Consider the following 14,207-nt stretch of genomic DNA (forward strand, 5'->3'; position numbering starts at 1 on the left):
TGCATATGTTAGCGTAGTTTCAGTACAATGAAAATGTCACCAATGTAACTTTCAAGAAGTCATTCATTCTTTAGAGCATTTTTTTATTTTAAAACTCTTTTCTTACATAAACAAGTTTATTGCTGACTACAGAAATATAAATTATTTTAAAACCACAATGCTTCATCACCACTGCAGGTGGGTGGGAGGGGGGGGGGGGGAGAGAGAGGGAGAGGGAGAGGGAGAGGGAGAGGGGGAGAGAGAGAGAGAGAGAGAGAGAGAGAGAGAGAGAGAGAGAGATATGAATAACGTGCATTGTTCATGTAGTACTTAATGAAATAATTAGAAACTAGACATTACCTTTTCACGTTCTTCTCGTTCCCATGGATTAGTTGCACTGAACTGATACTGACGTGGTGGTTGGTTAGTATTGCCAGTTGATGAGGGGTAGTAGGAGCCACGTGGAGGATCAGCCATGCTGGCAGCATATCTGAAATGCAACGTCAAGTCAAGCATTAACTTCTTGCTTGATATTCAAATACTTCTAGAAGGTTCCATTTAACATCAGAAAGTAATTTATGGCAAAGAGACTGAAATTTTTAATGAAATATTACAGCAAATATCAAGGAGATTGTGTTCTGCTTTTTCACTGCTGTTAAAACACAAATTGTAAATCAAAGTTAAATGCAGAAACATTCTTAATACCTAAAAGAATCTGCCACACATGCCTGTAGCTTCCTTTTTGCATTGTAAGTTTTTCTCACTTTTTTAAGTAACTACACAATTAGGAGGTGTCAGATTAAGTAGAAGTCTTAACGGGGTGAGAAATATGGGCAGCTGCCTACTTTGTAACAAACTACATCTTATCAATCAGAAATGAAAGCGATATCTTCAGGATGAAAGTTAAGGATTTGCTAATGACACATACTTTTTATTCTATTGATAAGTATCCGAAGGCAACTTGCATTAACTATTGATATCATCCCCTCCATCACAAAATTTAAATCTTAAGAAAAAAAGTCCTAAAGTGTGTTGAATTTTCATGTAGTTTTTAAATTATTTAGCTACTTAAGAGTTAGATTATTGCTGCAATTACTTAACATATTCTGTTGTTTGCAAATGTAATGCGTGAAAATGTATTTAACATTTTGTCAATAGCCCCATATCTTTGCGATTACACAGTTTAAGACTTCTGGGCTTCAAATGAACAAATACATACTCAGCATTACAAGGAAACGATAAATTGCTACTCACTGTAAAGGTGACACATTGAGTTGCAGACAGGCAGAATGAAAAGACACTTAAACGTTAGCTTTCAGCCAAAGCCTTCTTCAGAACATATGCACATTTGTTTGTACAAGGAATTCCAGCATTCCAGCCCGAGCTGCTGGAGATGGCGATAATTTGTGCGTGTTTCCTTTTCTGAAGGAGGCTTTGGCCAAAAGCTAATGTGTAAGTGTCTTATCGTTGTGCCTGTCTGTCACTCAAAGTGTCATCTTTATGGTGAGTAGCAGTGTATCTTTTCCTTATATTGATGATAATTCATCCTGGAGGTCCCACTGTCAAATATGTACTCAGTGCAATATGCCTTTACAAGTAAAGAGATGGCAATACACATGAAAAGGTATTTCTTAATATAGTATAAACTGGAAATCAATGCCTCACTGGGTTCTACTACTTAAAACATGCAGGCAAGCTGCTCAATAGGATTATGAACTATGTCAACACAATTTTTGTTGTGCAAGTGACCATTTTCAGACTCAGTGGCATAAAAGGCATATATTTCCCTAGTACTGCATGGAAACATGATCTGTGAAATGTAACAGAATACCTTCAGTAACTCATACTTTACTAATTGCATGGTGTCCATGCTGTGCAAGCTCTATGAAACCTTAAATTTTCACTAACAGTTGTGGAAACTGTATCACTCATAAAGAACGATGCACATGAAATAGAACTAGGGAGATGCACAGACCAGTGAATTAGACATAAAAGCTTAATATCACATAAACATGGCATGCACATAGGTCTGGCAGCATCCTCTGTTGTGTTATCGGAATGGTCAGTGTTATGTTAGGTAAGGAAGTGTTTTCATTGATATTTTCTATTGTTCATAACACAGGTAAGTCCTGCTTGCCTCTTCAGCTCTTGTCTCTCTTGTCCACTGGTCAGTACTATCTTAAGTTTTGTTTCTGGCGTTTTAGATGACCATAAACAGTGGAATAGTACACATCTTTGGTACGGCATGTAAGAAAGTTCATGGTATGATGCTGTAAAATTGTGGTTATGGTAGTCAATATTTTAAACATCTCTACAGAAACAGTTCTGTACTGTTACTTACAGTTAAGTCATGGGAATGAGATTACTTTATTATTCTTCTTTGGTATTTGTTAGCTGTTTCCATAACTTGGTGTCCTAACATTGTATTAATAGCACTCAGGAGGCAAAAGGACAAGAAAGTACTTAACTGAGTTGTTAGCAGTGAACTCTGTGGAGAAGTTTTTTTTACAAACATAATGGAGATTATACACTTTTGTGTTGTGACATCAGTATTTTCAGTACAATACAGTCACAAAGGTAATAGGGGCAATAAACCAAACAAATTATGCTGTAACAAGTTGCTGGAGAACAACAGTTCTTTTAAAGGTTGTGTAGAGTTCACATTCATCCAACATAATTAATGCTCTTAACATGTTGAAACCGAGACTTTTAATTTAGTTGCCATTTTCTACTACACTTCTGCTGTTTACTGTACCTTCTAAACATGGAGAAAACGTATTATAGCCACCAGGAGCAAGACCCATTACAGCTTGTGTTTACAAATGTAAGTATTTCTCCCTACCTGTTATCATTAACAGATCTGTGATCCTGTTGTTGTTGCTGTTGCTGCGGCTGCTGCTGCAGAGAGGGCGGGTGTTGCTGCTGACCCTGATAAAGAGGATGCGTGGAGGTAGGTGGTGGAGGAGGTGGTGGACTTTCACGGTACAACCCGTGTTCAGTTTGTTGTGCCTGCTGCTGGTGATGGTGATGGTGGTGATACTGAGTTGGCATCATCTGAGGTAGTTCTGATGGTTGGCGTGAAGGTTTGGGTGCTGTTGGAGGGGGTGCATAACCCGGTCGGTATGTCGGAGAAGTAGGTGACATCGGGTGATGAGAGTGGTGGTAACCCTGTTCCAGTACTTGTTGCTGTGGTGATGATGGATAATTGTAGGTTGTGTTTGGTACACGAGGCATATTTGGCAGCATCTGGTGGTGAGAAATGAAAACCTTCAATTACAGAACATATTACAGGCCATTTCATAGTTAATAATAAACAACTGAAATAATTATCCACTTACAATATTCTGTTCAAATTGATCAATATACTACTGTTCAAAATTTGTATGATAATTATAATTCAATGATGCACAAAACAATATAGTATGGAAAAAAGTACAATTGAACTGTAGAGAGCACATAAAGCTTACAAGGGGATCACACCTACTTGTAATCAATTTCATTCAAATTTATGGAACATTGCGAGTTTGGCCAGAAATGAAAGTGACACAAGTGGAGCTCCAAACGGATAAGAATTTAGAAGAAAATAGCGTTTTTTGATGTGGGTCAGGTGAGACACGAGTCACTTACATAGCATAGTTTGCTGGCAGCGATTGGTGCAACGGAAAGAGTACGAAACGGTAATCCGAGGATCATGGTGTTGAGACCCTTTATGTAAACCTGCTGTTACTTCTAATTTTTACACTGGAAATAAACTGAAATAATGGTGAATACATTGTTTTTATATATATTTTCATAAAGGGCTAAAGAAAATTTGGGAGTGCTAACAAATTTCCAATAAAGGATTGTAATTTTAAAAAAAAAGAAAGAAAGAAAGAAAGATAGAAATAAAGGTTGGCCTACTCAGAGAAAATGGAACCACATACTGGGAAGACTGCATCAAAATACATTTCACTGTCTCACCAGCTATCCCTGCCAATATTTGATGAAATGAAGCATCACATGCTGTTTGCTGCCAAACTGTGAATGAGGAGAACCTTTTACGAACATAAACCTAGTTTGTTTTTATATGGAAACTTAAAATCATGTAATTGTAAAGACACAGCATTTATAAACTGTGCAAAATGCTGAGTACTGCTTCCTCTGTTTTTACAATGAATATCACCAAAGCACATATAAATCAACTGTAAAATATAAAGGGCAATCGAAAAGTGTCCATTTGAGGGTATTGCTGTAGTATATATGTAATTCTGCACAACTCCAATGCAGATATATAAGAATCAACCAAGTAGCATAGGATTAGTGTAGTATTCATGTCTCTCCGGCATGCAAGCAATAAACATGGAAACATAAACTATTATGAAGTCATTACTGGATGCCTCTGAACAGGACAGTTATTCTTTTTTTGGCAGCTGAAGGACACACACCTTAGACATCCATCTTCAGATAATGCATAATGTGTATGGGGCAGCATACTTGTCAAAAACCACCATTGTGGAATGGTGTGCCAAGTTCCATGCTCGTCACAATTTGACACAAGGCACAGGCCAATCTGGGAGGCCAACTCGGGTGGGAGACACTTGAGCACCCGTCCTATAGTCCCTATCTCTTCCCATGTGATTATAACGCCTTCAGTCACTCAAAAAACGACTAGGGTCAACGAGTATACAGCAGGCAATTACGGACTTCTTCATGCAGCAGGACACAGTGTTTTACCAAACTGATTTCTTCAACCTGATGCATCGGTGGGATGATTGCCTCAATGCTCACAGTGATCTTGCTTGATCAACATACTGATTCTTGACTGTTCAGCCTTCAAACGAAAAAATTTTGATCGTCCATTAAAATAAAATTATGTAATCTTATATATGAAGTTCTCAAGTATGCCTTAGAAACCCTACCTGGAGATTTACTTGCAATCCCAAATATTACTTTGCCTTTTATTTTTCATGTTTTATACAAATATTAATAAAAAATTATACTGAGTATTTTTTGGTTTATTTACAGTGTAAGTAATGTTAAGTTCAAGATTCCCCCACCCCCACAGGTGCTTCATATTGCAATCTTTGGATTACCATTCCATACTATTTTTGCTGCACCAATCAATACCTGGGAAGTACACTAACCTAAATGACTCACACTTCATACGATGCATGTCAAAAATGTTTTTCTTCTAAATGCTCAGCCATATGGCGCCTGCGCTTCTGTCATTTCCATTTCTGGCCAAGTCCCGCAAATACCATAAATCTGGATGGAGTTGGTGATAACAAGTATGCATGGTCCCCTTCTTAGTCAAATATAAAATAGGCATATCCACTGTCCATTGATTGCTGTTTTTATTTAAAAATGATTGGTTTCAGACAATGTCGCCCATCTTCATATCATATCTTATACTTACAGAGTGACTGTTCTTAATGAACCATCAGTTCACTGTCATTTACTGATAGTTCTGTTATGACCAGTTACTCTGTAATTACAAGATATGATCTGAAAATGGGCAACATATCCCAAAAAGATTCATTTTGAACTGAAAACAGTGATTGGTAGACAGAAAATAAATCTAAATTAAGAAAGTGGATAATTCCTTGAGACAAATGTGTTCAGTCTTGGGAAGTTAGTAAGTATGTTAGCATATGACCTACCCACTAAGTTTTCTTTTACATAATATTTCTTTATTTTTACACAGATTTGGGTTTATGTTCATGCTACTAAAGCCCGAATACTTGTAATGTTTTAGAAGAGCATTCCAAGGTCTTCTAGCAAGGAATGTATGTCAAAGAAGTCTTGTCACTACTCACATACTTCATACGACCAAATCAATTGATCCTGTGACTAATATTGGTTACTTCCACACTGTTTATGGATGCCCGCATGAGAACCACAACACATCTTACGTACCGCTCCCATTTGATCTTTATAACTGATGAAACATTCAACTGGTAAAGAGATCCAGTTTTCAAACCCATACTGCAGGGTCAATACTACAATCAGTTTATGGTTACTGAAAGAGATCTTATTGAGAATACTCGGGGAGAGAAGCTCCAAAGGCTGTCTGCATAATACATTCTGTTTTCTTTGTCTTTTTTGCAAGTGACATTTCGAAACAACGGGTTATTTAGGTAGAATAAATGATCTACTGAGTTCCTCAGTCTTGGAGTGCAGTTCCAAGAACAGGTTGAGTTAACACTGATCTTCTGAGTATTCAGTCAGATATTCTATAGCAGAAAATCATGAAATCTCAGAAGATAGAATGAAGCAGATTGTGAAAGGTGCAAACTCTGGAATATTGAAGTTCCACATTGACAATATGTTTGTTTTGTGCAGAGATTGAACTCCTAAGTAACCAATGGGCTCTATGCAGGAAAACCATATGAAACTGCAAAGTATAAACATGTACTCTAAAAGGACTTTTCTTCCAGTAACACAGTAGACTCTAGTATAAAGAGGAAATGCTGGAACAAAATCTAATTTTAAACAGCTAAAAGATTTCATTTCCTGGGTTTAAAAGATGACAATAGCTACTAGACAAAAGTCAACGTAAGATGTCAAAGGCAATAACAAAGGAAAGCAATGGATAAGATGGAGAAAACGAAGTTAAATCAGAGCTGTAGAAAATAGGCAGCTAGTGTGTCAGAACAAAGAAAAAATGATGGGAGAAGTATGTTTGTGGTCATACTCTACAAAACACTGTGAAGTAAATGGCAGAGGCTAATTCTAAAAGTATCAGTCATCAGGGCCTATTCCTGTTCAATTCACACATCAAGTGCAGGAAAAATGATGGTTTAAATATCTCTTTGTGTGATGTAATTAGTCTCATCTTATCTTTGCATACCCTAAACTATACAAAGAGGGTCTTAAGACATTTCTTCCTAACTTAGAGCTGGTTCACATAACTTTGTAAGTAAGCTTTCACACAAGATTTTACATCTTTCTTGAAACATCGGCCTGTTCAGTTTTTCAGCATCTCTGTGATTTCTCCCAAGGTTCAAATGAACCTATAACTGTTCTTGCTGCTCTTCTGTGTATATGTTAAATATATCCTATTAAATCAATTTGGTATTAGTCCCAGACACTTGCACAATATTCTAAAAAGAGTGGCCAATTGTTTTTAAAGCGATCTACTTTGTAGACAGACCGAATTTTCCTACGATCCTACCAATGAACTGAAGTCTGGCAACTACTTTACCTGTGACTGAGCTATGACCATTCCATTTCGTATCCACACAAACTGGATATTGGAGATGATCAATTCCAATTTTCATTCGCTGATATTGTCATAAGATACTAAGTTTTTTTCCATTTTGTGAAAGTGCAAAATTCTACATAAATGAATATTTAACGCAAGTTACCAATCTTTGAATCAGTTTGAAATCTTATTGAGATAAAACTGAATATTTTTGCAGATTTTGTCAGAGCACTTCTTTATAATCAGTATTTCATTATAGATAAATGCATCATATGTGTAAAGTCTGAGCCTAATATTAATATTGTCTGCAAGGTCATTAATACACGACACAAAACACAGACGTCCCCACATGCTTCCTGGTGCACTTTTCTACGTCCATTGATGACTCTCCATTTGTGATAATATGCTTTGTCCTCCTTATCAATAAATCCTCAATCCAGTCACAAATTTCGCTCGATACCCCCTACGGTTGTGCTTTCGATAACTAATTTGATGCATGTGAGGAAAAGTTTTAACAAGAATAAAGGAGCTTGGCAGTAGAGAAGGAAGGTGATTGTTGGTAAGCAGAGTGAAAGCAAGCGGCAACAGAAAGAAATAGATGACAAACCATGAATTCTTTTGGCTTTGAGAAAACCAAACAGTTAAAACTGGTAGCGTGCTCTCAAAAAAATGGAACTGAGGAGAAAGTAGACTACTTTACAATGTAATGACACAAGGAGCATCTCCATTCAGCTTTTCTCAGCACTTTTCAGTGTAGAAGCCTACATGTTTGAGCCACCAAAAACAACCTTTAATGTATCATGGAATTTAGCATTACATGGAGTTCAAGTGTTTGTTTAAGTACTTAAATTCCTCAGCCACTATCAGTATCTACAATATTTAAGACTGTTCTCAGTTTGTAAGACTGTGGCAGATTTCAAAATATGACACCTGTCATGACTAAAGGTGGCTAATTCTTCAGCACTGACTAATAAGCCACAAGAATAATTAAACAGAGGTACTGCAATTCTTTCCAAATATTCACTACAACTCACTTGTGGACGAGTCAGATGTGGTGGATGGTGAAGTTGTGGAGAAGTAATGCCTCGCATTTCACGCCTTCTGACTTCTTCTTGCATCTCATGCAATTTTGCTTCCTGGCGCAACATGTCTCTTGTAGATTGAGATCTTGCTGTCATTCCCTGTAACAGAATAGTGCTGAGAGTAAAGTATTTCATTTGAATGAATACCCATTTAAGATAAACACATTAAAGTTTGTACAATATATTGCAGCATAAAAATACAAGTGGAGAAAAAGTTAGTGGGCCTTTTTGTAAATAATATATTAGAGAAGCATTTTTAACTTTCATTTACAGTCAAACATCTGCAACTTTTCTGGTTCTTACGCCTCAGTACTACAGTATTACTTTAAAATGAAAAGCCAAATAATATCTGAAGTATCGATGGCTACAGTTTAAGTATGTTTCAGAATCTCAAAATTTAAGACATGGATGAATTCATCACATCTTACAACAAAAACTTAGTGGAAATATAAACAAAAGCACGAAGATAATAAAATATGAAACCAAATTGTCTTGAATATAGTTTGAGTCTTTTTGTTCCATGTTTGTTACCATGAAAATCACAGATTTGAGGGAGGAAGTAATCGGTTACTAGACGCCAGTAATTTGGGCAATGAAGGTGCACAGAACTGACATCATCATTATCGATAAGTACTTCTCATTTGTGAATAAATCACATTTCAGAACTTATGATCAATTATGAAACAACAGAAAAGAGTGAATGAAATTTTACTTTTCAAATATTTATTATATAAACATTATGGGCAGCGGCTGATGAGATATACTGACAGGACAGATTATGAAGTAAATGCAAACTGTTTTACCTATGTTTCAAACTTAATTACCACTACTAATAACAAAACAAAACCCTTGTAAATATCATCTGTAATTTTGTTTGTGCATCTCTTCCTAATGTGTCACTTTTTTCTATATTTTATGTCAGCTGCCACAGGCTAACTCAAAATTTCTTATTTAATATGAGTGAAAATCCTATATGTTAATTGTTTCATCATACTAAAGAAACAGCAAAGGCAAATTTCATCACATCATGGATAATAGTGTGTGAACAATTTCTCCCTTCTACCAGATTCTAAGTTTTAAAGATCACATATGCCTTAACAAGCTGAATTCTGTGAAAATGTCTAAAGGACAACAGGCTAAAGGTGGCAATGCAAAAGACAAAACTGAATTTACTCTGTCATTTACCTGGGCATGCTGTGGGCTGCCATATGGGTCTTTCTGTGGAATGTACGCAGATGTGGGCCGGTCTCTGAGATCCCTAGCATTCACTGGCATTTCAGGTGTCCGATGCAGGGACGACTGTGACCCACGTAATCCAGTCTTCTGTGGATGTGGTGGACTCCTGGGAAGTAAATAAACATACATCGTCTCAAGCTAAAGGAAGCAGTTTAAGAAGATTGAATATTAAATGCACGTGTGTATACCTCCACAACAAAATTTAGAATATGCTGCATACCCATTATTCGTATGATCAATTATTCCACATAATTTGTCAAAAACTGAAGAGTTTAGTAGACAACAATTGTGCTCCACCAGCCTAATTTTCCATTTTAATTTACACTCATATGAATATCAATTATATTACTTTTTATCCCATATGTTTTTGAGTATTCCAAATAAATAAATGTAATAAGTGTCAAACAAAGAAAGATTACATTTTATATCTGTTACAAATTATTCTGAACCTTCATTTTAATTAAAAATACAATGATAAAATAAAGTAGGACCTGACAAGCTATTTATTAACACATCAAAAGAAAAAAATGTCATTCAGCATGGCACAGAAAACAATTTGTATTTTGTATTGGTTTATATAAATACACATTTGGTTAAATATTATTTTCACGAGAATTATTATTTAACGTAACACATATGATAGAAAGTTATTAGTTTATTTATGAGTAACACGCAAAACTGCATAAGAAATGTAATACTACTGTCTGACAAATGGTGTTACACGCAAAACTTGTGATGGAACTCGATCATTCTACAACTTTGGGGCTAGTTGCAATTTTCCTGTCACAGTTATATTCTTAAACACTTGCAGAGCTCTTGAGTCACTATGAATTAAATGAAAGGAAGACTGACTACTGAAGTCAATAGAAGAAAAAAATGTAGGTATGAAATACTGAGTTACCCAATTAACAGAGAATAAGTCTGCAAGAGTTCTTCATAAAAACAGAACTGAGCAGGGCAATAAAGGACACAATGTAAGAGATGTTTACGACACACAGGAATCATATCTCTCTCTCTCTCTCTCTCTCTCTCTCTCTCTCTCTCTCTCTCTCTCTCCTCATTTACTGCATGGACACAATAAATTTTTAGGGCTTGTATTCCAGTTTGAAGAAACTGCTAAGCATTCCTAACATGAAAGATGAACACACTGCATGGTTATATGAAACATAGTGACAGTAGTTGAAAAACATTTGTGGTTATTATTGAATACAAAACCACCCACCAATGTAGTAACATACTAATATTTATTACAGAAAGAATATTTAGAAAAAGAAGTAAAGAAAACTAAAGTGTAACATTCTGTCATCAGAGAGAGACTACAGTCTCAGATATCACAAGGACAAGCAACAAACTGGCCACATTCTTTTCAAAGCAATCGTCCTGGCATAAGAAACCTAAATATGAATGGTTGGAAGAGTACATGAACTCCAGACTTCCTGTGTGCAACTCCTGCATCTTAGCCACTGTGTCACTATGCTGAGTCAATATTCAGAGGCCCAGCAATGGCAACAGAAGATTAATTACATTAATTATGATAAAGCAGATTCTTGTCAGAGGTTCTATAGATTAGTGGGTTCTGGGAAAGCTATCAACAGAACCACAGCAAAACTTCAAAGACAGTGAATGGGGCATGTTATAAGATCAGTACTTGCTATACGGAAATTTTAAAAGGAAGTAGTAACATAGCAGTATAGCCATCTGTATTTTCCCAAAATCACTACACAATTATCACATCTTTCAATTACTCCATCTTACCATAGATGAAGGCAAGCCCAAGGCACCATATGAAGTTTCGAGATTTGCATTAAGCTAAAATGGTACATAACAAGTAATGGATTCTTTGTAAATTGATTTTTTGATGAGAAAATTGAATTTTTAATAAGAAAGTGTCTTTAAAATAGTTTCAACTGAGGTCTTGACAAAGAAATGTAACAAAATGATACAGCCTTTGTTTTTATGCACTGCAAGCTTTCTGAGCATGTGTTGCTTATATTATAACAACAGACCATATGCTGTTTTTCTTCATGTGGATCCCAAATGCATATTATTTCAGTGGGTGGGTGGGAGGAGGAGAGGTGAAGGTATGCTTCAATTAGCTTTCTGTCAAGTTCATTCAGGTTCATAACTCTGTTAAGGAATAAGAAATACATGTGATGGTTACATAAACATTCAGAACTATTGAGCTCAGTAAAGTTTCTAAATCATAAATACAAGAAAAGTTTGCAATTTGCATGTTACCACAGCAATAAATTAAAAATGGTCAAAATAAACAAACTGAGCCATGAAGCCCAAAAACAAGAGCGAGATGTCTCTGAAGCAACTAAAAGTAAATGAGTGAAAAGGCCAGGATGTGAAGAGTTGAACAAACCTAGCACCATGCCTGCAGAATGAGAAAGTTACAGGAAATCTGCAAATGCACATGGAGCTAGTGAGATGGTTGTAATAAGTATATCTCATTATAAAGAAGTTTCATTCCTTCTCACATTTTTACAAGCATCTAGATATTTTCCTGAAAAATAAAAAATATCTAAGGTATTAACTCTGATACTATCTACGGACGGAATACTGAAAATTCCTTAGCACAACACGCTAACTAGATCACATAGCAATGGTTATTTGTACATCACATTTACACATTAGAAGCTTATTTTACAATGATAAACAGAGTAATTTAGCAGGAGGCTCTTCTTCTGGTGCTACTTTATCTATATTTCCTTTTCTTTGTGGTATATCCATCTTTTTCTAAGACAGAGTTGCAAGCACTGGAACATAAGTAGCAACGAGGGACAAAAAATAATGCTGTAAATTTTAGCTGTCAGGTTACCTGTCAGTATAAGCTGGATGTGATGCATCATGGTAGTGACCTTGTGGACTTGGCATCTTCCCACCTTGTCCTGGAGGACCACTTCCACGAATGGGACTCGAGGGAGGGTAGCCTCCATTGTGCACCTCTTGGTTACGATAGATGCTGAGGTTTTGGTAGAATCGTTCACTTTCTCCACCAACACCATGCTGGGGAGCATTCTGCTGCTGTGGTTGTGCCACCTGATGCGCATGAAGTGCAGGATTTGATGCCTGCCGGGAAACGGGTACAGACGGTGGCAGGGTGCGAGTGTCACTCAAATTCTGACTAGATCTGAAAAGCATTCATACTATGTCAATATTTCACTTACGTATTATGACTAACTTCAGCTTGCAACACAACACTGGTAATACCATATTTATTTATTACTGTATTTAACAATGGAAAATCCAGGCTGGTATGTAACAATAATAGAAAAAAGAAAGTTGCCACTCACCACATCAAGGAGATGCTGAATCCCAGACAGGCACAACAAAAATGTCACAATAAGCCTATGGCCATCACGGCCTTCATCAAACATAGATCTCTCTCTCTCTCTCTCTCTCTCTCTCACACACACACACACACACACACACACACACACACACACACACACACACAAGTGTGCACAATCGCAACTGCCGCATATGACTGCCTTTGGTAGGACAGCTGGGAATATCACTGTGGGAAGGTTAGTGGGTATGACATTCCTCAGGCATGACGAGAGGTAGCTGAATCTCTGTGAATGTGATTTAGTTGCTCCAGTTCTGGATGGTACTCAGTCATGAGGGGAGCTCCTCTGCGGCCAGATGGTGGAACGTGTGCAGGTGGTGGGCGATTGGAGAAAGAACACATGGGGGATCTGCTTTTGTGCAAGGTAGGGAGGATAATTACCTGTGAAACCAGTCACCTGATCTACAAGCTGCAACCACTGTGCTGCATTCTAGGTCAGCACGGCAATCAACAACTGTCTGTCCACATGAATGGCCACTGACAAACTGTTGCCAGTAAACATCTGCACCATCTAGTTGCTGAGCATGCTGCCCAACACGACATTCTTCATTTCACTGACTGTTTCACGACCTTCACTATCTGGATCCTTCCTATCAACACCAGCTTCCCTGAACTGCACAGGTGGGAATCCTCCCTACAATATATTCTATGTTTCTGTAACCATCCTGGCCTCAATCTTCATTAGTCATCGCCCTTTACCCACCTATCACCCTCCCTTTTCCCATTCCAGCACTATACAGCCCTCTATTCCACCAGTGCACCCACAATCTGTTTACTTATTTCCTTTTCCGCTGCACCCTCCCCCACCTCCACCCTCCATCAGCCTCCAAACTGCACCAGCTACCCCACTCTCCTCATCTCTTCCCTGTATGCTCCCACAAGCAGCACTTTACTGTCCCCCAAAGCTACCCTGCTATCTCTCCCCCTCCCTGTCCCAGCCTCTTCACCGTCACTAACGACATTGGTTCTCCCATTACGCACTGCTGTGCCCAGTCTGGCCTTGGTTTGTGTGCTTGTGCGTGTGTTTTGTCTAATTCTGATGAAGACCTGTTTGGATGAAAGCTTTGTACGACAGTCCTTTTGTTGTGCCTATCTGCAATTCAGGATCTCCAAATCACCGATTCATAACACTGTCATTATTTCATCCTGGATTTTCCATTATTTATCACATGGAAAGCAGATAGTAGACTGAGATTTATCAGAAGGATCGTAAGAAAGAATATTTCACCCATAAAGAAAGTTCCTATTTCACCCATAAAGGAAGTTGCTTGAACAATGTTCTTTCAACCAATTCTTGAGGATTATTCATTGGTCTGGGACCCTGGCCACACTGGGATGAAAGATAGGATAGATAAAATTTCAGGAAAAGATG

The 14,207-nt window shown here is 37.4% G+C and overlaps 1 protein-coding gene across 3 annotated transcripts in view; it reads right to left on the reverse strand.

Moving 5' to 3' along the window:
- The window catches only part of LOC124545215 (afadin), a 1,085,620-nt gene that overhangs the window by 18,880 nt on the left and 1,052,533 nt on the right, over positions 1-14,207 (reverse strand). For all 3 annotated transcript variants that reach the window (XM_047124083.1, XM_047124082.1, XM_047124084.1), the window contains 5 exons: positions 12,305-12,616; positions 9,430-9,586; positions 8,197-8,343; positions 2,822-3,225; positions 340-469 (listed from right to left, as the gene is read on the reverse strand). In XM_047124083.1, coding sequence (XP_046980039.1) covers positions 340-469; positions 2,822-3,225; positions 8,197-8,343; positions 9,430-9,586; positions 12,305-12,616 — 1,150 coding nt within the window. The remainder of the gene's footprint in view (positions 1-339; positions 470-2,821; positions 3,226-8,196; positions 8,344-9,429; positions 9,587-12,304; positions 12,617-14,207) is intronic.

This window comes from Schistocerca americana, chromosome 8 (genome assembly GCF_021461395.2).
Source record: "Schistocerca americana isolate TAMUIC-IGC-003095 chromosome 8, iqSchAmer2.1, whole genome shotgun sequence".
NCBI classification, from domain to species: Eukaryota; Metazoa; Arthropoda; class Insecta; order Orthoptera; family Acrididae; genus Schistocerca; species Schistocerca americana.